Below are 23,910 nucleotides of genomic sequence, written 5' to 3' on the forward strand. Positions count from 1 at the left end.
TTATAGACACATTGAAGGAAGAAGATGGGGCATGCTTTGCATTGATCCTCAAACCGAAGGAGGAGGAGGAGGAGAAGAGTGTAGGGACAAATTCCTAAGGAAGTTCAAGAACTGTTAAGAAAGTATAAAGGTGTGGTTGAGGAGGACATGCTTGATTCCCTACCACATATGAGGGATATTAGTCATCAAATTGATCTAATCCCAAGAGTTATTGTTCCCAATAAGCTTGCCTATAAGATTACTCTCAATAGAATGAGGAAATTGCTAGATAGGTGCAAGACTTGCTTGATAAGTGATTGGTGAGAAAAGTTCTTAGTCCTTGTCTAGTACCTACTATACTAGCTCCCAAGAAAGATGGAAAATGGAGGTTTTGTACAGATTCTATGGCAATAAATAGGATAATCGTAAGATATAGGTTTCTTGTATCTAGAATTGAAGATTTAGTAGATTCCTTGGGGGGAGCAACCTACTTTTCCAAAATAGACTTGAAGAGTAGGTATCATCAAAAAATAATCAGAGGGGGATGGGTGGAAAATTGCATTCTAAATAAATGAGGTATTGTATGAGTGACTTGCAATGCCTTTTGGTCTTTCCAATGCCCCTAGCACCTTTATGAGGCTTATGAATAAGGTGTTGCCATATTTCATAGGCAAGTTTGTGGTAGTCTACCTTGATGACATTTTGGTGTTCATTAAGAGTAAAGAGGAGCACTTGATGCATTTGGAGATTGTTTTGAGGAGATTGCATGAACAAAAACTGATGATAAATCTTAACAAGTGTGACTTCATGATGTAGAAACTGGTCTACTTGGGTTTTGTGATCTCTAAAGGAGTCTTGAAGATGGTACCACCAAAAGTTGAAGCCATCTTGAACCGGCCAACACCTAGGAATGTAGGAGAAGTTGGGAATTCCCATGGCATGGGTACCTTTTACAAGGAATTCATTAAGAACTTCAATCATATATGCGCCGCTATATTAGAGACAATCAAAGGTGGAGGAAAGGGGAAATTTGATTTGGCAAGTGAAATAGAAAGATTTTTTGAGTATCTTAAGTAGAAAGTGGCCAAGTACCCAGTCTTAGTGTTACTTGACTTCAACAAGGTTTTCACCATTGAATTTGATGCATGTGGGATGGCTATACATGTGGTCTTTTTCAGAGAAGAACTGAATGAAGCAAAGAGGAAGTACTCCTCATTTAATCTATAGTTGTATGCCATGGTACAAGCTCTTAAAAAGTGGAGGCACTATTTGCTTCCTAAGGAATTTATTGTGCATATTGACAATCATGCTTTTAGGTTTTTGAATGGACATGACAAACTGAGTCATAGACACATGAAGTGGGTTGAAGGCCTACAAGTTTACATCTTCACTATCAAGCACAAGAGAGGGTAGGTCAATAAGGTTGCAAATGCTCTAAGTAGGAGGGTGTTCACAGTGCAAGAAGTATAGTTGTAGAGTATGGGTGTTGAGGCACTCAAAGGCATGTATGCAGAGGATCAAGATTTCAAGGAGATCTACAAGGTTTATAGTGAATTTGAGAATGCTTTCCATTGTGATTTTTCTGATTTAACTTTGCAACATGGTCTTTTGTTTAAGGGATGCCATTTTTGTATTCTTAAGTGTTCCTTGAGGAACACTATGATCAAGGAGAGGCACTGTGGAGGTTTTGGAGGCCTTTTTGGGTTCAATAATGGTGAGAAGATTCTATCATTGGCCAAAGTTGCAAACTGATGTAAGGAAATTTCTGAAAGTAGTACTCTTTGTTAGAGAGAAAAGGGAGTTTCAACCAATGCAGGGCTTTACTAACCTTATCCTATACTAAACAAACCTTGGGAAAGTTTGAGCATAGACTTTGTGATGGGATTCCCAAGAACAAAAACTGGTTATAACAATTTTCTATTGGTAATAGACAAGTTTAGTAGAGATGGCTCACTTTTTTGTATTATTCCATGTAAAACTACAAATGAGCAAGTCATATTGCAAGCTTGTTTCTTAAAGAGACAGTGAGGATCCATGGGTTACTCTTGAGCATTGTATATGATACAGACACTAAGTTTGTGGGACATTTTTGGAGGACCTTGTGGAAAAGGTTCGGCACAAATTTGTCCTTTAGTTCGTCCTATCGCCTTCAAACTAATAGACAAATTTAGGTTGCAAATAGGTCCATGGGAAATAGGATTAGGTGTTTGAGAAGAGAGAATTGACAAAGTTGGGGTGTTATCCGTAGGTAGAGTTTGCATACCATGACTCCACAAATAGGAGTGCAGGAATGAGTCTCTTTGAGGTGGTCTTTGGCAATCATCCTAGAGGATTTGAGATAAGGAATGTGTAGGGCTTAGACAAAAGGAGTGGTCAGGTAGAGGACATTGCCGAGTCTATGCAAGAGATCCGTCAACAAGTCAAGAATCATCTAAATCAAAGCACTCAAAAGGCCAAGAAAAGGATAGATCAGAGAATTTGCAATGCTCAAACCAAGTGGGAGACTTGGTTATGTCTCTTTGAACAATGTTAGGTTTCCCAAAAGGAACCACAATAATTGATGATGAAAAAGATAGGACCTTGCAGAATATTGGATAAGAGCAAATGCTTACATTGTTGAACTACCTGATGATATTACAATTTATCCTATTTTTAATATATAGGCATGACATTATATAGGAGTCCATCTAATGCAAATGAGGAGGAAGATTCAGTGAAGGAAGAGGAGTGGATCAAGTAGATGCCACCAAAGGAATGGACACACACAAAGTGTATATTGGATAGTAGAGAAGTAAAAAAGACAAGGTATAAGACCTATTTTGAATACCTTAATCAAATGGAATGGACTCCCTGAGTCATAAGCTACTTGGATACCAGAGGAAGACATAAAGAAGTATGGAGATGATTTGCAGCAGTTGGTTTCTTAGAGGACTTGAGACAAAATTCATGTAGGGAGTATGGTGCAAGAGCTCCCATAGATCATGAAGACAAGTTGATGCATGGGAGATCCAAGTATAGTAATGAGATTGCAATAAGGTTTCATAGGCCATTTGGGTTTAAGTTGTAACGTATAACCAATTTTTGTAAGCGCATTTGGCATTGAATTTGCATTTAGGACCTTTTAGGGGTTTTATTGTAATTTGAGGTCAAAGCGGTCAAATGTAATTCTGTGCAAGAATTTGTGCATTTTGTGTAATTGGATTAGCAAGAAAGATCAATTCTTAGACCTATGGAATTCAAACCATCATTCTCTAGCAAAAATTTTTAATATTTTGGAGTCTGATAGGTCCAACCATGCTTTGTATCATAGAAGAGGTTTTAGAGCATTCTAAGCAAATGATCAAGTTTGGTGAAAAGTCCCAAGCTTGGCATCTCAATGCAACAGGCTAGTAGGAGCATCGACAGTTTGGTTTTGTTTGGTAAAGCAAGTTGATACAAGGGTTTGAATGAGTGTGTGGTGTTATATAGTAGGTAAACCATTAGTCCGTGGTGATTAGAGTTGGATTGTGCAAGTGAAAGGTATCTAATCACAAGCATTTTCTATAAATTGTCAATATTAGCCCTATAGGTCTAATAGGAGCGTTATGAGTAAAAGGTGCTCAAATTAGAGGGTTTGGTTATGAGTTGGGATAATGTACAAAAGGCTGAAAAGGGTGTTTGAATTTGGCCTTAGTTTGGAGAGATTCAATTGGAGTCACAATTGGCAGGCAAATTACCTATTAAGGTGACCTAATTGAGCTACTAGGCCTAATTGTGCAAAGTTGTGGAATCAAGTAGAAATCCATTGATGGAACTATAAAAGTAGTTAAATCAGCATTCATTTGGTACATGGAGACTATACCTAGGAGTTGGTGGAGAATAGTGAAGGTTGGGGATTCAAACCCCTAGATACTAACCAATATATGTTAAGGAATAAAGAGACAAGAAGATGAAGAACTTTAATGTGTTTGGTTTAGAGGATTATGGAAGTACAATTGGTCTTTGATGCCTATTAAGAGAAGTGAGGGAATCCTTGGAGAGTGAAGTTGATAGGGGGTGCTTGTGTTTTCAAGCCAAGAGAAGAGGAAAAGGTAGACAATTGTAAGGTGAAAGACCATCCAATCACCTAGCTTCCTCACCACTTTATCACATATGTAGAAGCAACACAAGAGAAAACAAAAATTCCTGTTGCATAGCCATTTCACTCTTTTGAATCAATGGTCGAATTTGGCTTTAAACCTTCAAAGTACACATTATCAACATAAAGATTTAAAACATTGTTTGTAGCTGCTTTGATACCATATGTCAGAGATAGAAGATGAATATTCGATGATATTATTTAATGAAAATGAGGATAATTTTTCGAATATTATCTGATGTCCAATTGTGGTTAGTAATTGTAGGTAGTTAGCAATCATTCTAAACAATGTAAAATTAAAATTAATGCCAACATGAACTTCATTTGATATGAGTTTTTGACAATTTAGTTTTCCTCAAGGCATTCTCATCCTCTATATATAAATCAACACTTTTGGGGGCTTATAAAAATCAATAGAACTCTAATGTTTAGACTGTTTCCTTTTGTGGTTTATTGCTAGTGAGTTGGGGATGTTTAATGTTACAAATATGTTTGGTACAAATTAGAATATTATAGGCTGTAAATTGTGCCCGTAGCCCTTAGGTGGCTCATATGGATTTGGAGTAGATGATGGCTCAAGGGTCTTTTAACTATTCTAAGGTCACTATTGTGTCTAAAAGGTCTAAAATTGTTAGGATATGACTTCTTTTTTTGAATTGGACATCTAGAGTTCAATAAACTAGGGTTTGAATATAACACGTTGCCTTTGTTCTTTCTCTAGGTAACATTTTTGGAGTGCCCACTAACCAAAAGATCATCTAGCAAATTGCCAAAATCAAAGCACTTTTCAAAGCCCTAGATATTTTTTCCCTCCTAGCGTATGCAAGCCAACCATCAAAGTGAATGTATTGCTTTGGTTTACATATGATCTTGGTTTTAAAGAAAATCTGATAGTTTTTAGATAATTTTTTAGTAGTTATTGGAGTGTTAAAAAGTTCTCTATAAGCACTAGTGTTGACCATTAGTTTAGCATGAGACATGTACGTATTGCCACTTAAGTGCCAACTAAGCAATTTGACTAGCACAACTAGCATTATTAGGGATAATTAGCATCTCTTGGTGTAACATCATCGTCAATGCTACCTAGGCACCATGTTAGCACAACCCCATTTGGTTACAATAACTTTGATTGGGCATAACTTTCAAATCAAACTTGGATTTGAGTTCAATGTTTTTGAGTCCATATAATTTTGCGTAAAATCTGATTATTTTATCATATTTTAGTTAGTTCCCAATCCATTTTTTTGATTGTACACAATTACATGCAATCATAAGCATATTGTTTAGCCTTTGTCATTGGATTAAGCATGTTGTATCATCATTGCTTGGTGGGGTCATTTCATTGTGTATGAAAATGTGTTCTCTTGTTGACTGTGTATTGTTCTGATTGTTGAATCTTGTCGTGCTTGCTTATGTTTTGGGTAATGGATCAACTATAATTTGAATATTGATACCATACAGCTATGTAATATCCCCCTTAGTCATTTCTCAATGAGATTAACCTATAAATATTTGTTAGTAAAAACTAACAAGTATTAATTATAATAAGTAATGTTTAGATATTAACTTGTTTCTACATAATCCTTAAGGATCCCTTCAAAGCAAGATTCCTAACCCTCTAGGAGGACCCCCTGTCCAGTAAAGCAACCCTCGATTAGTTATCCATCTTCCTTGAAAGGTATTTCTTCAGGTCTACAAGATTTTTCTATCAAATCCCCTACTTTTCCCTTGATCGAGATCACATTTCATTGATATTAATTGATACCATTATATCTTTTTCTAATATGGAAAGATTCCAATCATATTCATAAGTTCTCGTTGTTGATTTCTTATCCAATGGTAATTTATAAATCTTGTTTTATTTTTCGTTTATGTCCTTTTGAAAAATTACATCTCTTCTTAATCATAATCCTTTTTTAAAAGTCACAACACTTAATAGTTAGAACTTTTTTGAAGAGTCGCAACCATTCATAATTACAACCCTTTTGAAGAGTCGCATCCTTTCATCATTTAAACCTTTTGAAAAAAGCCCCTTCCTTATTTTCTTCTCATTTGTTTCCTCTTCCATTAATCCTCTTTAACTCCTATCTCCTCCTCTTCTTCCTCCTTTCTTTCAAATGAATCCTCCTCCCTTTTATATTTTAATTCAAAGGAGTCACATCTCTTGACTTTTCATTAGATTTAGTTAATTTATATCATTCTATTTTTAGTTTTTATTTACTTATTTATTTTATGTTCATTATCATTTATTATTAAATCCTCTTAGAAAGGTAACATGCTTTTCAAATATTCTCTCTTGTAGTTAACTTTACTTATTTGTTCGATATTTTATTATTTAATTAATTGAAATATTATTTTAATGATAATACATTAAATATATGCTAAGTTACAGATGTTGGTTCTGATGTTGATGTAGGTGTGAGGTGCTAATGTGTGGATTTGGGATGCATTTGGGTGCGCCCATATATATATATATATATATATATATATATATATATATATATATATATATATATGTATGTATGTATATATACTATAATTTATGTATGCAAAGAAATGCAAGAAATATACACAAATAAACCATTCCATAGCAATTAGCATATTCAAATTGAAATAACAGTAATGTCTAATTAGTAAATTACTCAAGTTCAAGATTCCAATGCAATTCGAATTACAAAATTAAAACATAGTTCATGGTTCAATGTTGATCAATCAAAAGTCAAGGCTCAAGATTCACAAATCAAATTCAGTCAATCAGAATCACAAAGATTCTCAAAAAAATCCACATTCTCATCATCTTCTTCTGCTGCAACACTTGCAAGTTCATTTGAACCAAACATGGTTCCAATTGTGCTAGATGCATGTGGTATGATGTTATCAACATCATCCTCTGTCATCACAATAAGATCCTAAGTGTTGCATCCAAGTTTGCACATTCAGGGGCTACTTCTCAAAGCTTGGTTGACCCTTCCTTGTATCCATCCTTCTTATGTGTCAAAAGACGCAAGTTGGTATGTATATAAACCAAGTCCTTAGCTTTCTTTGAGCCCAACCGATTGTGCTTCATTGAATGGATATAGGAGCATGTACTCCAATTCCGTTCAGTAGAAGAACAACTTGTGACCTGGATAGTGTTCATAGAATTAAACATACAAACAAAAAGCAAATTAAAGAATGTTAAACACTAATGTGTAGAATATAATTCCTAAATAAATAAATGAAAACTTACTTGTGAGAAGATCTTGATTGCAAGAGGTTGTAGATTCTTGAATGGTTGACCATACATGTACACCATGTGATGGCTCCCATGTCATTTTGGTCCTTTATTGCATATGGAGTAAGTTTTGATCCTGAAGCAAATAAGCCAAATTGTAGCATCACCTTTTTGTGCATTTCATCATTTGGGAAGAGTCTTGCAAATGTAGTGTAGCACCCAGTAGCAACTTCTTCATCCGCATATGGTGCAATTCTATTCGACATAGCAAGTATTTCCTGGCTATAGTACCTTCGAGATAAGGCATATGCAAGGAGGTGTAATGGGATAGTCTTCACTCAATGACGATGAATGATTTCCTCCACCTTTTTGCACAAGGCTTCACACTCTGTGGGGTTAGTGTCATTTGCTTGTATGGAAAGCTTTACCTTTTCTATCATGGTGTCTATGCCATCGTACACATCCCTCAAGCAAGGTGCATCTGTATCGGCCAAGCGTAGCATAGTCATGACAGGCTCAGTGAAATCCAATACAAATTGCACACGAGCCCATCAATGCTCATCCAAGATCATACCGCTGACCTTCAAGGCTCTCTCTAAATTTAAAGCCTTCCATACAACCCATTGGTTACAAATAACCATTTGGCTCAATGCTGATCGCACCTTGAGGAGTCGTTTCATAACAACAGTATGAGATGCAAATCTAGTCTCAACAACCTAAGCAAGTTGACAAATATGACATCAAAGATAAAATGGAGTTATAAACAAGAAATAATTTGATAATTGAACATGAATATAAAACTTATTCAAAATAAATAAATAAATGAAACTAAGTAATTACAATTTTAAATTTACCTTCAACAACTCCAACTTGGAGAATGATCTGAATATAGCTTGTGACATGTGGTGGTTTGTCACAAACATTTGTGTCTCCTCTCCCTCTTGGTATATTTGCTTCACCCAATCTATTTGGGTGCCAATTTGTTGCATAACAAGGTTGAGAGGGTGTACGATGCATGGTGTCCAAAAAATATGGTCGTATCAAGACAAAACCAAAGCATTTGTACCCCTACAATTCTTGGCATTATTTGTAACCACCTGGACCACATTCTCACTGCCCACCATCTCTATTGCCTCAATGAGAATTCTAGCAAGGAATTGTGAATCCTTAAGTTGTCCTTCACAATCAATAGCCCTCAAAAATATTGCCCCTTTGGGGGACATTGCAATCACATTCATCAATGGTCGGTTTCTTGTGTCTTTCCATTCATCAGACACAATAGCTATGCCAAAAGTTTTCCAAGATGTCCTAATTGGTTGAAGAGCTTTGTCTAGAGAAATCTTTTCTTTTTGTAAAAGAGTAGGACACATCTTTTTAAACTCAAGGCTAATGTAATCAGCTGGCACTCTAAGGATGGCAACCATTTCCTTCCAATATGGCGATCTTACCAAATTGAAAGGAAGACTATTAGTATAAAGGCAACGTGCAATTGCTTCATCAGCAATCTCTCTTCCCTCCATATTGAATGCTTTATCCAATGGACGTCTTTTGCGGGTAATAACTTCTACTTCTTCATCTTCCTCTCCCACTTCCAAGAATGGATGTTTGGAGGATGCAACATTATCGGTGGGCACATTCACTTTTCTCTTTGTGGATGAATGTTTGTACAAACTTGTGTTAAGTTTATAACTGCGATATCATCCTAGTCTGAGAGAGTGCAGACGACACCATAATCTTCTCTCGTTGAATACCCGTTAAGGCATTATATACCTTATACTTCATGAAATGATGGGCGGCGATTCTTGATATATGTGAATGTTTAACACTAACTTAACAGATTTGTTAGTTAACATTTAATTTATTTCCATTGGTCACCGATTTTTGGAAGTGTGGTATGAGCCGACCTAGAGAGGGTCATGTCCCTTTGAGGGACATGCCCTTTTGTCATGGCACAAAAGGTAGGTATTGTTATAGTTTGAGGACACACAACAAAGACAAGTTTGCTACCTCAAGCAATAATACCTATACGATTAATTGCAGATATATAAAACAATTTAGATTGGAGTTAAAGGTGATAACTCCTCTTATCTTCAGAACAGTAAGAAGATTATCTTCAACAACTAAAGGATATTTTGGGACAGAATTTTTGCAGAAACTTTACATGGTATCAGAGCTCTGGTAGTTGAAACTAGGCTCTGCAAATTAAGTAATCAGACCTTATATATATCTAACATCATTCTCCTATCTTCAATGGCATACACAATAAGACCCGAGGATAGGTTTGATGGGAAAGAACACTTTGTTGCTTGGAAATTCAGAATCATGATGATTATTGAAGAAAATGATGTAAAACAATTTGTTGAATCAGCATCCAGACAACCTACAGTTGAACCTCATAAATCCATCTGGATTAAAGGAAATAGGAAAGCTATTCATATCATATTGGATGGAGTGAAAAATGATATCGTACCCATGCTAACAAACCATTAAACAACATTTTCTATGATGAATGCACTACTAAATGCATATGAGGTTAACAATGCAACTAGAGTTCTCGCACTAAAAAGGCAACTAAATCACATTCAAATAAAAAAAGGAGAATCAATGAATTCTTATTTCCTAAGGGTTGCTGGCCTAAGAGATGAACTTTCAAGTATTGGAACCATCATTAGTGACACAAAACTAACACCGATGGCTAGAGATGGATTACCAGATTCATGGGAAACTTCCGCACAAGGAGTAAGTGCCAGAGATAAACTTCTTGACTTTAACAGACTTAAGGGAGATTGTTTTCAGGAAGAATCCATAAAACTAAAGAAAGGAGGGAAATTGAAAACAGAAGATGAAGAACTTCATGTGCTTAATACAAACTCCTATAAGGGAAAGAAGAAACGTTTCAAGAAGGAAAAGGGAAACCAAAAGAATGACAAATCTAAGAAAGATCTATCCAAAATGAAGTGCTTCAAATGTGACAAGTTTGGACACTACAGATCTAATTGCCTTGAGAATTCCAAACAACAAGTGAACTTTACAAATGTGACTAGAGAAGAAGATAACTATGATCTTGAAAATTGTGTATCCATTTGTCACTATCAAATGAAGTCTCAAATAAAGCATGGTGATTGATAGTGAATCATCTAGACATATTACAGGATACAAAGAAGCAATAGACTCCATATTAGAAAAAGTTAATGGCAAAGTCACCATTGGTGATAATTCAACACATTTTGTTAAAGGAATTGGAAATTGCACCTTGAAACTAAAATTAGGAAATTCTCTTCTTCTCAAAGGAGTACTCTATGTACCAGGAATAAAAAGAAATCTAATCTCAGTTACAACACTTGAAGATGATGGACATAATGTTGCATTCATGGACGGTAAAGTAATAACTTGGGCAAAGAACTCCTCAATTAAGAAAGCAAAATTGATTGGTTAGAGAAAAGGGTATTTGCATGAATTAAATTCAGAGCCTAGTCGACCTATTCAAGCCTTAATTCATGAAGCTACAGACTTAAATGAAATATGGCATAGAAGGTTAGGACATCTAAATTTCAAAACCTTATCAACTGTGGAGAAGATGGTTATAGGTTTACCTAAACTAAATAAAGACCACTCAAGCATATAGAAAGGGTGCGCTTTGGGTAAGAACACCAAAAGTCCATTTCATGATAGCACTAGAAAAACCAACAATGTTTTGGAATTAATCCATTCAAATTTATGGGGACCTATGTCTGTTCCTTCTCTTGGAGGATTCTGGTACTATATTTTGTTCATAGATGACTTCTCTAGGAAAACTTGGATTTACTTCTTAAAATGCGAAGAATCAGAAGAAATCCTAAAGAGATTTAAATAATTTAAAACATTAACTGGAAACTTATCAGGACATAAAATTAAGACTCTTAGAACTGCTAATGGAGGGGAATACACCTTAGATTTGTTTAAAAGATTTTTTAAAGAAACATGAATTAATAGGGAGTATACCGTTCCTTATAATCCAGAACAAAATGGGGTAGTAGAAAGAAAGTATAGAACAATTATAGTAGCTGTTAGAGCTATGATATTTGATCAGAATCTAGAATATTTTCTTTGGGCAGAAGCCTCTTGTACTGTTGTCTATATTCAAAGCAGAGGCCCTCACTCCTACCTTAGAGATGAAACTCTTGAAGAATTTTTTACTAAGGTTAAATCCAATATAAGTCATCGTAGGATTTTTGGGTGCCCTGTATATATCCATGTTACAAAAGAAAAGAGAACTAAGTTAGAACCCTTTGGGAGGAAAGGTATTTTTGTAGGGTACAGTGAAACATCTAAAGCATATAGGATTTTCATACCTGGACAGAAAAATATTGAACTTAGTAGGGATGTAATTTTTGAAGAAGATCTAACATTCAAAAGAGACCTAAGTTCTGAAGAATCCTCTCCTTTACCTAGTTCTGAAAGAAATATTGAGTCTGAGTCTCAGAGGGAGAACATGGAAGAAATTGAAGATGAAATTCAAAACCTAAATCTTGAAGAAACTCAAAATTCAAAGAAAAGACCACTTTGGGCCATTAAAATAGTCGAGGAAACACAAGAGACTTTGATGCACCTTTTGGAATAGTCAGAGAAAGGAAAAGACGCAAAAGATTTTCTAGCTATACAACAAACATGAATGATTTGTTCAAAACAGAACCAACCAATCCTTCAGATGCTATTAAACATACAGCTTGGAAAGAAGCTATGATAGAAGAATACCAATCTATTATGAAGAATGATGTTTGGGAAATTGTTCCAAGACCTAAAGGAAAATCTGTTGTTTCATCCAAGTGGATATTTAAAATAAAACATGCTACTGATGGTAGAATTGAATATAAAGCCAGATTTGTAGCCATAGGATTCTCTCAGAAAGAAGGGATTGATTATGAAGAAACTTTTGCTCTTGTTGCTAGATACACCTCTGTAAGAGCAGTCCTAGCCATTGCAGCATCAAAGGGATGGAAAGTACATCAAATGGATGTAAAAACAACATTCTAAAATGGAAAGATTACAGAAGAAGTATATTTGGAGCAACCTGAAGGATTTGAAACTCATGATCCTAACATTTTTGTTTCCAGGCTCAAGAAAGCTCTCTATGGGCTTAAGCAGGCTCCAAGGGCTTGGTATGAAAGAATTGATAAATATCTTACCGGCTTAGGATTCTCCAAAAATGAAGCCGATTCAAATTTATATCATAAAAGAGATAAAGATGATATGGTAAATTTGATACTGTATATTGATGATTTACGAATAACAGGTGATGATCATCTCATAGATCAATGCAAGAAAGATCTAATTAGAGAATTTGAGATGAAAGACTTGGGACTCCTTCATTACTTCCTAGGATTGGAATTATGACAAAATTCTGACAGCATTATACTTAATCAAGGGAAGTACACATCAAATATTTTGAAGAGATTTGGAATGTGGAATTGCAAGTTTACATCTTTTCCTATGGAGACTAGTCTACATAAACTTAAAGAAGCAGCAACAGAATCACCTTCCATAGATTCTACTCTCTACAGACAGATGATTGGGCTGCTTATGTACTTGGTAAATACAAGACCTGATATTTGCTATGCTGTTAATGCCTTAAGTCAGTTTATGTGTGAGCCAAAGGAGATTCACCTAGTTGCAGTCAAACACATTATGAGATACTTACAAGGCACTGTTAATCTTGGGCTCAAATATGAGAAAGTTGACTTAGATTTACATGCATTCACTGACTCAGATTGGGGTGGAAGTGTTAAAGGTAGAAAAAGTACTTTAGGATGCTGTTTCTATTTAGGATCAACAATGATATCTTGGATATGCAAAAAATAGTCTTCGGTAGGTCAAAGCTCCACAGAAGCTGAATACATTGCAGCAGCGATGGCCTCTCGAGAAGCAGTTTTGCTAAGGAAGTTACTTGTGGGATTATTTGGGCAAGCCATGAATCCTACGATTATTCATTGTGATAATTAGAGTTCCATCAAGCTTTCAGTGAATCCAGTTTTTCATGATAGGTCTAAGCATATCGAAATTCCTTACCATTATGTAAGAGATATGGTAGACAGGAATACTGTAAAATTAGAATACATTTGCACTGTAGATCGAACAACAAACATTCTCACCAAACCTCTATCTAGAGTGAAGATAGATCACTTCAGGAAAAGACTTGGTATGGTTGAATTGTAATTCATTTGTATTCTTAATTGTAATCCATTTGTATTCTTTAAATTATTAATAAAATAATTTTATTTGTTAGGCTATTGACTGTTATGGGCTCCATCATTTGTATACATTATTTAAGAGGTGACGATCTCTAAGATAATGAATACTTGTATAAAAGACATTATGAGAGATGACAATCCCTCAGATAATGTATTGAACAATATAGAACTACTGTTAGATCTAGGTGAGTTCAAGATCATTTGTAAAATAAACATTTCTATGCCTATTAATCACAACTTGGATTAAGGAAGAATTTATTCTTCAGACTTAAAGTTGTGATATAGGATTACTAGTTCCTATGAGTCACAACTTGGATAAATGAAGAATTCAATCATTCTTTAGATTTTATCCTGTGTATTGCATTACATGCAATACTGACATCACTAGTATAAGTGATAAGTCATATCACAAGATGGTTATATGACTCAATATCATGTGTTCCATGATGCCATTTGCTCAAGAAGATTTAGATAGATATAGAGTATCAATCAATTCTTATTCATCGTAATTGATGATGCTAGATATGCCATCTCTCAGTATGATTATCAAGTTAAGAGGGAGTGTTAAGTTTATAATTGCGATATCATACCGGTTTGAGAGAGTATAGAGCGCGCCATAATCTTCTCCCTTTGAATACCGGTTAAGGCATTATATACCTTATACTTCATGAAATGATGGGCGGCGATTCTTGATATATGTTAATGTTTAACTCTAACTTAACAGATTTGTTAGTTAACATTTAATTCATCTCCATTGGTTGCTGATTTCTGGAAGTGTGGTATGAGCCGACCTAGAGAGGGTCATGTCCCTTTGAGGGATATGCCCTTTGGTCATGGTATAAAAGGTAGGTATTGTTGTAGTTTGAGGATAGACAACAAAGACAAGTCTGCTCCCTCAAGCAATAATGCCTATACAATTTGTTGCAGATATATAAAACAATTCAGATCAGAGTTAAAGTTGATAACTCCTCTTATCTTCAGAATAGTAAGAAGATTATCTTCAACAACTAAAGGATATTATAGAAGTCTGAATTTTAGGACAGAATTTTTGCAGAAACTTTACAACTTGTTTATGGTTTTCTCACTAAATGATCAGTAGCTTTTTGCTCTTTTATAAATACGGCTAATTGTGCATCGCTCATCCTTATTCCATCTTTGCTTCCCTTGCATAATGCTATTCCTTTACAGTAGGGCCCATAAAATGAGCTCTGACCCGAGAATATGAATTGTTGAATGGTTTACTATTATGACATACATTGCATTTCCATATGTATGACCGACCTCTTGAAACCTGTGATATTCTTATGGTGTGTCTCCATAATGGAGATGCCACATCAATATTGAAGTTATCACTTCGTTCAACTTGCCTTGGTGCTGAACTTTGACTACAAGTAGTGGCCATTCTTGCACAATAGAAACTATGAATCTAAGAAAAAAAATACTGAATTAGAAATATTTCAGTAAACTATGAACATGAAACATAGAAGGGCAAATATACGATACATAAATACTAAAAAAAGATGACTAAACTTCATTTCTTAGAAAAAAAATGCAAAAAACTTGGAAAAATTCTTCCAAAACTTGAAAAATTCATGAACATCTAAAAAAAAAAATTTCACTAAAAAAGCTAATGAAATGGATCAAATGCTTACCTTAGATGCTTAGTAGCCCTTTGTAGAAGCTATTAGACACCCTACGAATGATCCTCTTCAAGAATAATGACCTTGCTTTCAAAATGCCAAAATGGAGACTAAATAAGAAGAGAGCCCAATTGCAAACAAAATTAGAGGAATGAGCAATGAATGACCTATAGTAGGGTCTTTTTAGGGTTTTGGGGCAAAAAAGAGACAAAATATAATTAAAAAAAAACAAAAAAAACACATGTTATATTGTCACGTAAGTGACTTGGCACCTAAAAATCGTAGATGCTCCATGGATTCACGTGGATGCTTTCCCAAGCATCTCGCGAGAACTCGCAAGCAGACACCACGCTTCCTGCCCACCTCCCTTGTGCATCCAAACACCTCTGCGCATGCTCACGCATCCACACCACCGTCTGGGTAAAACATGCACACACTGGTATCTTAGTATATATGTTATTATTTAGATGATAATAATAATAATAACATTTTATTATGATTTCTTATTTTAATATTTCTATATATGATTTTATTCTCATTATTTATTTAATAATATTGTATTATCTAATTATTATTAAAATTCTGTCTTAAAATGGGGACATGACAAACCATCCTTCCTCAAATTGCTTGTCCTCAAGCAATTAGAGAATTTCTTCTATTGATTACTGTTAGAGTAAATTGAGTTTGTTAGTATACATATGCTAAGTAATTGTTCAAGATAATTCAAAGAATTGAACAAGAACCATTGTAGAATAAAAATGATTAAGTAGTTGAAGGTAATGAAGCATTTGAATTTGTTGTCTAGTTATATTCCTTGATCTTTTACATGATGATTTTCTTGGCACACCCAAGTAAAAGTGTAATCAACTTCGACGATATTTAAAATTACATAATACAATTAAAATCACGTAGAATGCAACTTAAAGATTGTAACATTGATCTAAACTTGGTTTTGACTATTTTGTATTTGTTTCAACTTTTACTTTACTAAGAATGCATTGGGATAAAAAATTCACTATCCCTATCCCTTCCGTTTGATGCATTTATCGATAGTCACTTTAGGAAGAAGGCTCAACTGATCCAAATGGGCACATCAAAGTCTTAAAATTGCATGCAGTAGTTGCAAACCAATCCACCAAGGATCATAATAATCTTGATAACATGGAGAAAGAATACTTTATTTGCCTCTTAAAATGAAGAACAAATTGTTATAAACCTTGATAGTTTGATATTGAACAATGGATACAAAGTCTCCTTAAATAGGAAAGTACAAGAAAATTGGTAACTGAATACAAAAATAGAAACTATCTAATAAAGCTAAACTCACTAAAGATAACCATTATAAACTTTACATCATTATTTTGATACCCTCCCATAATGGTCATTGTACTAACCACCCTACAAAAGATATTTTGTAAGTCTTTAGACCATGGATGTCTAGAAGGTTGCCCCCTTCTCATTAGAACACCCTGTGACATGAGCTTGCTGCTGAGACTCTCCATGAATCTGTGGAACTGCTGGAAATGACCAAGAGTATTGGAATCCATCCAACCTAATGTTGGGTAACTGCTGAAATCTGAAACCTGAAACAATGTTTTTGTGGAAAAGTTAGCGAACCCTCCAAACATGATCTTGTCTAAAATCACAAAAAATGTTTGCAGTGTTTTGCCCCAACAACCTCAGACATGGACCTAGATAGACTGCAATAAAACAATGGTTTTTGTGGGGAAAAAAACCAAAACCTTCTAATTTTTTTGGGAAAAAACAGAAAATACAAAGACAATATTTGAGGAAAAAATGGAAAAAATGGAAAAAAGGTTTTTTAGGAGAAAATTTGATCAAAACCAGACACGATTTTTTAGGATTAAAATAATTGAAAACAAAATACAAAATCCAAGACACAAATCAGAATAAATAGCTTCATTTTTGAGGGAAAATGATGAAATCCTTTTACAAACAATTTTTGAGTCCAAATAAATTGCACAAAACCCACAATTTTATTCTATGGAGAAGAATTATGAAACCCTTCTAAAAGTTTTCAAGGAAAAAATCATAAATCCACAGTATAATTTGAGTACTAAAATCTAAACCCAACATAATTTTTCAAAGGGAAAAAGTTTTTTAAACCCACCTTCTAAATTTTTAAGGACAAACTAGAAAGCTCAAGAGATCAGGATTTTCAGTACAAAATCATGCAAAACCCTCCCACTGCAAAAAAAAGAAAGGAATAAGCCACAATTGTGGCAAACAAAACAACCTATCATAAAAACCTTCACACGACAAAACTTGAGACTTCGCGTGGTAAAATAACCTAGAAAATGGCCAAACTTCATCATGCAATGAAATGAGAAAACACTTAAGTTCGTAAAACAGCACATGCAAGTAACATGCAACTCACACGAAGCACATTCAAGAAGATGCAACCCACATGACCCTTGACCACTTGCAAGGGAGTTAGACCCAAATCGCTCATATACGATTTTATAAAACTTGATAGTTTGGCATTAAACAAATAAATACAAAGTCTCCTTAAATAGAAAAGTACAAGATGATGTTTCTAAATGAAACAGTTGTTAACTAAATACAAAAATAGAAACTAGCTAACAAAACTAAACTAACTAAAAATGACCACTAGAAACTTTACAAATCACCACTCTCTTTTTCTACAGAGGTAGATTCAAAACCTTGTCTTGTTCAAAAGCAAACTCAGAGAAGAAAGAGGAGGCCAAAAATGTGTGTTTGTAGGAAGGTAGGGTGTGATGAACCCAAATACATGAAGATTCAAATCAATTGGTTGACTAAGACTCTTCATAAAAACAACATTAGTCTTCTTGATTCTCTTTTGAAATGTTTTTGTTCCTCATCGTTCAAATTAGTTAAAGGGAAAGGGGAGGTACCTGTTGTAGATGCAACTTATACACCTTTGGTTATAAGTCTTGTGCTTTGGATCACATGGCTTCTTCCTGAGATGAGTTCTCATCATTGTAGTTGTGTAGTATGTCCCAAATTCTCATGGGTGATAATTTTGCAATATATGTTTATGGAACATGAATAGTTGAGATGGTTCAAGGAATGTTTAATCATGTTCTCATCCGCCAAATTTTTTTAGTTTATGAAATTATGCAGTAGCACAAGAAGGAGAGTTGAGCTTACTCTAGATCCAATAGTGATTCAAGAACTTAAGGCAGATGCTCCATTTGCTATTCGGTAGATTCCCCCTTCCTTTACACTTATTAGTCAATAGGACAATGTGTAAAACTGGAGAGCAGGTTTGACCAATTTGACTATTTCTACTTTCAATAGCTGAGTTAGAAGGATAGGGTTATAGGGTTTCTCAAAATGCACTTTCTTTATGGGCTTTGCTAGGGTTGTGTCATGGTAAGCATCATGGTTATATATTTGATAAAAAAAAGATTTTGGCAATCTACAAAAAGTTTTAGATTTGGCATCATGGTTATATCTTTGATAAAAGAAAGTTTTGGTGATCTACAAAAAGTTCTAGTTTTGACTCATAATAATTTGATGTCTTTTGTAATCCTTATCTTTTAGTAAGTCTTAATAAGTTCATTGATGATTTTTCTCAAATTCACCTGGATCTGCTTCTTTGCAATAAAATGAGGTGTTTAATCACTTTTAGGACTTCAAGTTTCTTGTAAACAATCTAGAAATACAATTGAGGCAAATATATGAATTTCCACTTTGATTGGTGTTGTATTTGAGAGGTTATTGATCTTCAATGCAGTTCTATGTTGTCCACAACAAAACAAAATTGTTGATAGAAAGAAGAAATTATTGAACGAAACGGTTAATTGTATGCTACATTCAATGTCGCTCCACAACATCAGTGCCAAATACATTAAGCATGCTAACTAAATGAGAATCACGATCCTCACAAATTGTTGAAAGGGATAACTCCTCCTGAAGCTTGGAGTGGTAGGAAACTCATGATTAAGTACATTAGAGTTTGTAGCTTCGCTGCATGGGCACATATTCCTGTAGAGAGAGTCAAGGTTTTGGAAACTCATAGTTGGATTTACATATTCGTGAGACTTTTAGTTGGTTTGGAAGGGTATTGATTGTGATATTGCTTTCACGATTCAATTGTGTACTGTCTTGAGTCAAACTCATTGGACCCTGCTTCATGATGTTCTTGATAGTAATACCACAATTTGGTTTGCTGTGTAAAATATCTCCTACTTATCAGGATATTGATATTTCAATCTGGATACTTGGGAGTTGTTCATTGAGGCATGTGTTGAATTTGAGGAAAATTCTCATAGCGTATCCTCCTTACACTTCTTCCTTCATGTTGTATCTTTTTGATTTTTTGCAGTACTTCAAATGACTGGACACCTTTGACATACAAGAGTGATTAAGAGGATTCTTCTTTTCCATCAGCAACTATTGGATCTTTTCATCCCTAGCCGAATCTATCATATGCACCTTTTCTTCAGTTGATGCAGCTCTAGACATTTGAATCATCATGCTGAGAGAGGAGTGAAGGGAGGGAACATTTGTTATAACATGTCATATCCCCATTTTAAGATAGAACTTTAATAATAATTAGATAATACAATATTATTAAATCAACAATGATAATAAAGTTATTTTAAAGCTTACACTAAAATATAATTCTAGGAAATAATAATTATTTAATCTATATTATTGATGAAATAATATTTAGTATGATATTTTAAATAATTAAAAAAAAATTAAAAAAATTAAAAAAAGGAAGAGAAGAGGAGAAGATTTCAAAAAGGAAAAATGGAAGAGGAAAGTAATATGAAGAAAATAAGGAAGTGACTTTCTGAAAATGTATCAAATGATATTGAAAGGATGGGAAGCTTTTGAAAGAGTTATAATTATGAACATTTGTGAGTCTTCAAAAATATTATGATTATAAAGTATCGAGACTTTTCCAGAGGATTTTATTCATGAAGTGTTGTGACATTTTGAAACGATTATAACTATGAAGTGTTGTGACTTTTCAAATGATTTGTATTATGAAAGGTTGTAACTCTTGGAAAATAAGAAACAAAAAATTATATTTTGTCCTTTCCCTTATAATTCAAAAAGGAAGAATTTTACAAAGTAAATATAGAGTTGAGATAATTCTAGAGGGAATAATTCATTGAAGGGCCAAGTAAAGATAGAGCCACATGGACCAAGAAAAGAAGGAGGTAACAAAGGTATGTTCATGGATTATATTTGTTTTATAATATTTATGAATTTATTTATATTAATAAATCATACTTGTGGATAATACTGTGTTACCTATGGGGTTAGCACGATGGATATTAATGAGACTCGAAGCATGGGGCATGTGAGATATTTAAGATCTCCATTGTCCACCATGGCCGAGTGTTGATATCGAAGCATGAAGCATGTGAGATATTTAAGATCTCCATTTTTCGCCTTGGCTGATAATCGATGTGCCAGAATATTCTGATGTTGTCAAACATATGCATATGTCGTTGGCCTTGGATAGGGGATGCCCGTCCAAGAAGAATCTTAAAGGGTGCGCTCTCAGGATGACGACGAGGTAGCTATGAGCTAAGAAGCCCGATCTGGAGACGTCGTTAAGATTGGGGTTAACTTAGAGGGTAGAATAATATAGTTAGTTTTATTATTATTGTAATTCTAACATTTATTTTGCAGGTATTACTTGTTCCTAACTAACCCTATTAGTGGGGACATTACATAACACCAAAACATTTATTTCCTTAGTTAGATGTTGAGAGGAAATATTTGAGACATAATCAAGATAGACAGGGTGGAATGTTTTTTTATGACACCAAAATATTTATTGTGGATGATTTCCTTGGTTAATATTGAGATGAAATTTGAGGCACAAACAAGGTGGATAGGGAGGGAGGGAGTAATATAGGAATCTTTGTGGAATGATTTTTTATGACACCAAAATGTATACTCATGTGAGCTGTGTATATGGACATCTTAGGTTATTTGAATTGCTCCTCTGGTACATTAGTAAATAACAAGAAATCATAAGCTGAAGTAAATGCAAACCAAGGAAAATATTATTTGGCTTCCAACCCATATCAAGAGTGTGAAATGTATATTTGGAAATACGCATCTCCACCATGCCGACCATCAATTTTATGTATTTTCCTTTACTTCTGAGTCACTGTTAATTTATCATCAGATTAATCAGTTCACCTGTAAATTTGCAACTTATTCTATTGAATTACGCCTAAGGATACAACGAAAATAAATGGAAACACTTGTGTACTAAAGCCTTGTAGTATAATTTCAGTTTAATTTTTAGAACATATATTTATTTTTGGATGCTTGCAAGCATTCATTTTGACATACGTTTTTATGTTTTCTATTCACTTAAAGATACAAAACTAGAGTGAACATCTCTATATTGCATTTCTTTGAAATTTCTACATTAAGGAAATTTCTTTATTTTAGACTGTTCAGTGGGAAAAATTCTGTTATTTTATTCTTTGAATGTAAAATTAAGGAAAACTGAAGTGTGGTTATTTTTCTGAGAGCCATGATTCCCGGTTACCATAGATAGACATACATTGGTTCGAAGGCTTTTTAATAATTGAGTATAATTCGTGTGATTCTGTAGTTGCAATAAGTTTGTAAATAGTTTTGGTGTGGATGCTACAGTTATCTGAATGATCTTAAAGCATGCATAGTGGAGTTGTAACTATTTCTTTACATTTACAGGAGTGAAAATGAATCGCTTGATGCACTTGCCATGATGAATGCTACAGAGGAAGCTTTGAAATCCAAACAGAGTGAAAAGGTCTGTTCTGGGCTTGCCATTAATTTGATTATCATATTTTATAGGATGGATGGATAATCTGCCATTCTGAATGGTGTTGTCTTGACTTAGTAACTTATATATTGTTTTTAACTGCAGAGTAAACCTTCATTTGAGCTTTCAGGGAAGCTTGCTGCAGAAACCAACAAAGTAAGGGGTAAGGAATATGTTTTTTAAATAAAGTTCAAATGCCCTATGCTTGATACACAGCAAAAAATCAAGCATGTAAAAAAAAAAGCCTTTACATTGAAGTTGCGTAAACCTTAAAAGCTGCATGTCTTTGAATTTCTTCTACAACAAAAAATTGTTGTATTAACCAGAAACATTTATACAATATGAATAAACACATCATCAGGGCGTAGTGTAATTTGTGATCATTCTGCTGTCTTTTTGGTGATTAATTATCGTAATGAATTTGCGTTGGAAAGCTTGCAGTTCTCTTGGTTAAAAGCAAAACAACTGTATTGTTAAGTTTTTTAATGTGTCAATTGGGGTGTTAATGTAGTACTTGGACTTTTTTCCTGTACAATTGACTTTACCTACTGTATTGTAAAGTATTTATGTGTGTGTTGTAGGCATAACATTGTTATTCAATGAGCCACCGGATGCTCAGAAACCAAACCTCAGGTGGCGTCTCTATGTTTTTAAGGGTGGGGAGGCTTTAAATGGTAATTACACTGCTTATAAATCTTTGTTCTAGTGTTTGTCTCTGTAATTCTTGTTCCGTTTTCTCTCAATCTTATTCTAATTGTTTCAAATCTCATTATTCATTTCTTTCTATTTAATTGGATCTTTTATGAGAGCAAAGGTTGTTATACTATATCATAGAGCCAACATAACCAATGTTTATCTGGAATTTATTGCACATGATTTATAAACTTTTGGTAATAAATTTTAGTATGGTACTTCACAATTATTAGCTATGTTTTTGATGGGGATAATTTTTCTCTATCTAAATCAAGTATTCATGTAAACATTGATTAATGATTGCATTATAGGCGATTCAATTGCATTGGCAAATGACTGTGACTTGCCTTTCTGCTCTTAACTTTTATTGTATGGGTTTATAAATCACTTGTATATAATGGAACAAATTAGTTGAATTATACTGGATAGTATAGCTTTTAATCACATTAGCTTATAAATGACTCGTAATACCTTGCTAGGGAACTCAAAAGAAATTAACCTAAACATGTGATTAAGTTTACTGAACAATTTAAAAAAAAAATTCATACGACATCAATGATAATAGTGTAGTAGCTTGTACAATTAAAAACACATTACATACACACATAAATGCAATGCAAACACATATTACATCCTAGCCTATACTTGCGCTCAGGGCATGGGCAACGACCACAATTATCTTATTAATGATTTATTCCAACCCAAGATTAATTAAGTTATCACTTATTAAGTCAACTAACAATGAGTTACCCTGGCAAGCACTTAGGGTCCTGACCCTTATTGCAAGCCATCTCCTCTACACAGCTAGATAATCTATGCCAGTTCTCCAATCAAAAGAAAATTGAAAAGAAGGAGAAATTCAATCCACAAAAGCTTCTTATAAAACATAATCATGAAAATTACCAAAACAAGGTAACACAACATAGAAAAGAATCAAACTATCCATCTTATATAAACGTTTCCAAGGATCATCCATCCCATGATGAATATCTCACAATCAGTATAAAAATCCATAAAATCTCATAACACAAGACCAATGATAGTCCAGTATCAACGAGATCCATCTCCAAACATGGAGTAATATAATCCATAAAGATAACCATCCAGAATATAGAACAATCATAGTAGATAACACAAGGTGACCAAGTAAATTGGACTTAACATAATAATGCTTGTCCCCCCTTTTATGGTCAAATGACATAATAGTTAAGACGTGTGACATTGTTATGGTAAATCGATGTTTTTGT

General features: G+C 34.1%; 1 protein-coding gene across 5 annotated transcripts in view; it reads left to right on the forward strand.

The window, feature by feature from the left end:
* DDL (SMAD/FHA domain-containing protein) overlaps nt 1-23,910 on the forward strand; it is a 96,340-nt gene that overhangs the window by 50,172 nt on the left and 22,258 nt on the right. For all 5 annotated transcript variants that reach the window (XM_089826616.1, XM_089826614.1, XM_089826617.1 and 2 more), the window contains exons 4-6: nt 21,880-21,958; nt 22,076-22,133; nt 22,552-22,644. In XM_089826616.1, coding sequence (XP_089682742.1) covers nt 21,880-21,958; nt 22,076-22,133; nt 22,552-22,644 — 230 coding nt within the window. The remainder of the gene's footprint in view (nt 1-21,879; nt 21,959-22,075; nt 22,134-22,551; nt 22,645-23,910) is intronic.

Source organism: Cupressus sempervirens, chromosome 4 (genome assembly GCF_028749045.1).
Source record: "Cupressus sempervirens isolate cs-2001-9-10 chromosome 4, ASM2874904v1, whole genome shotgun sequence".
Taxonomy (NCBI): domain Eukaryota; kingdom Viridiplantae; phylum Streptophyta; class Pinopsida; order Cupressales; family Cupressaceae; genus Cupressus; species Cupressus sempervirens.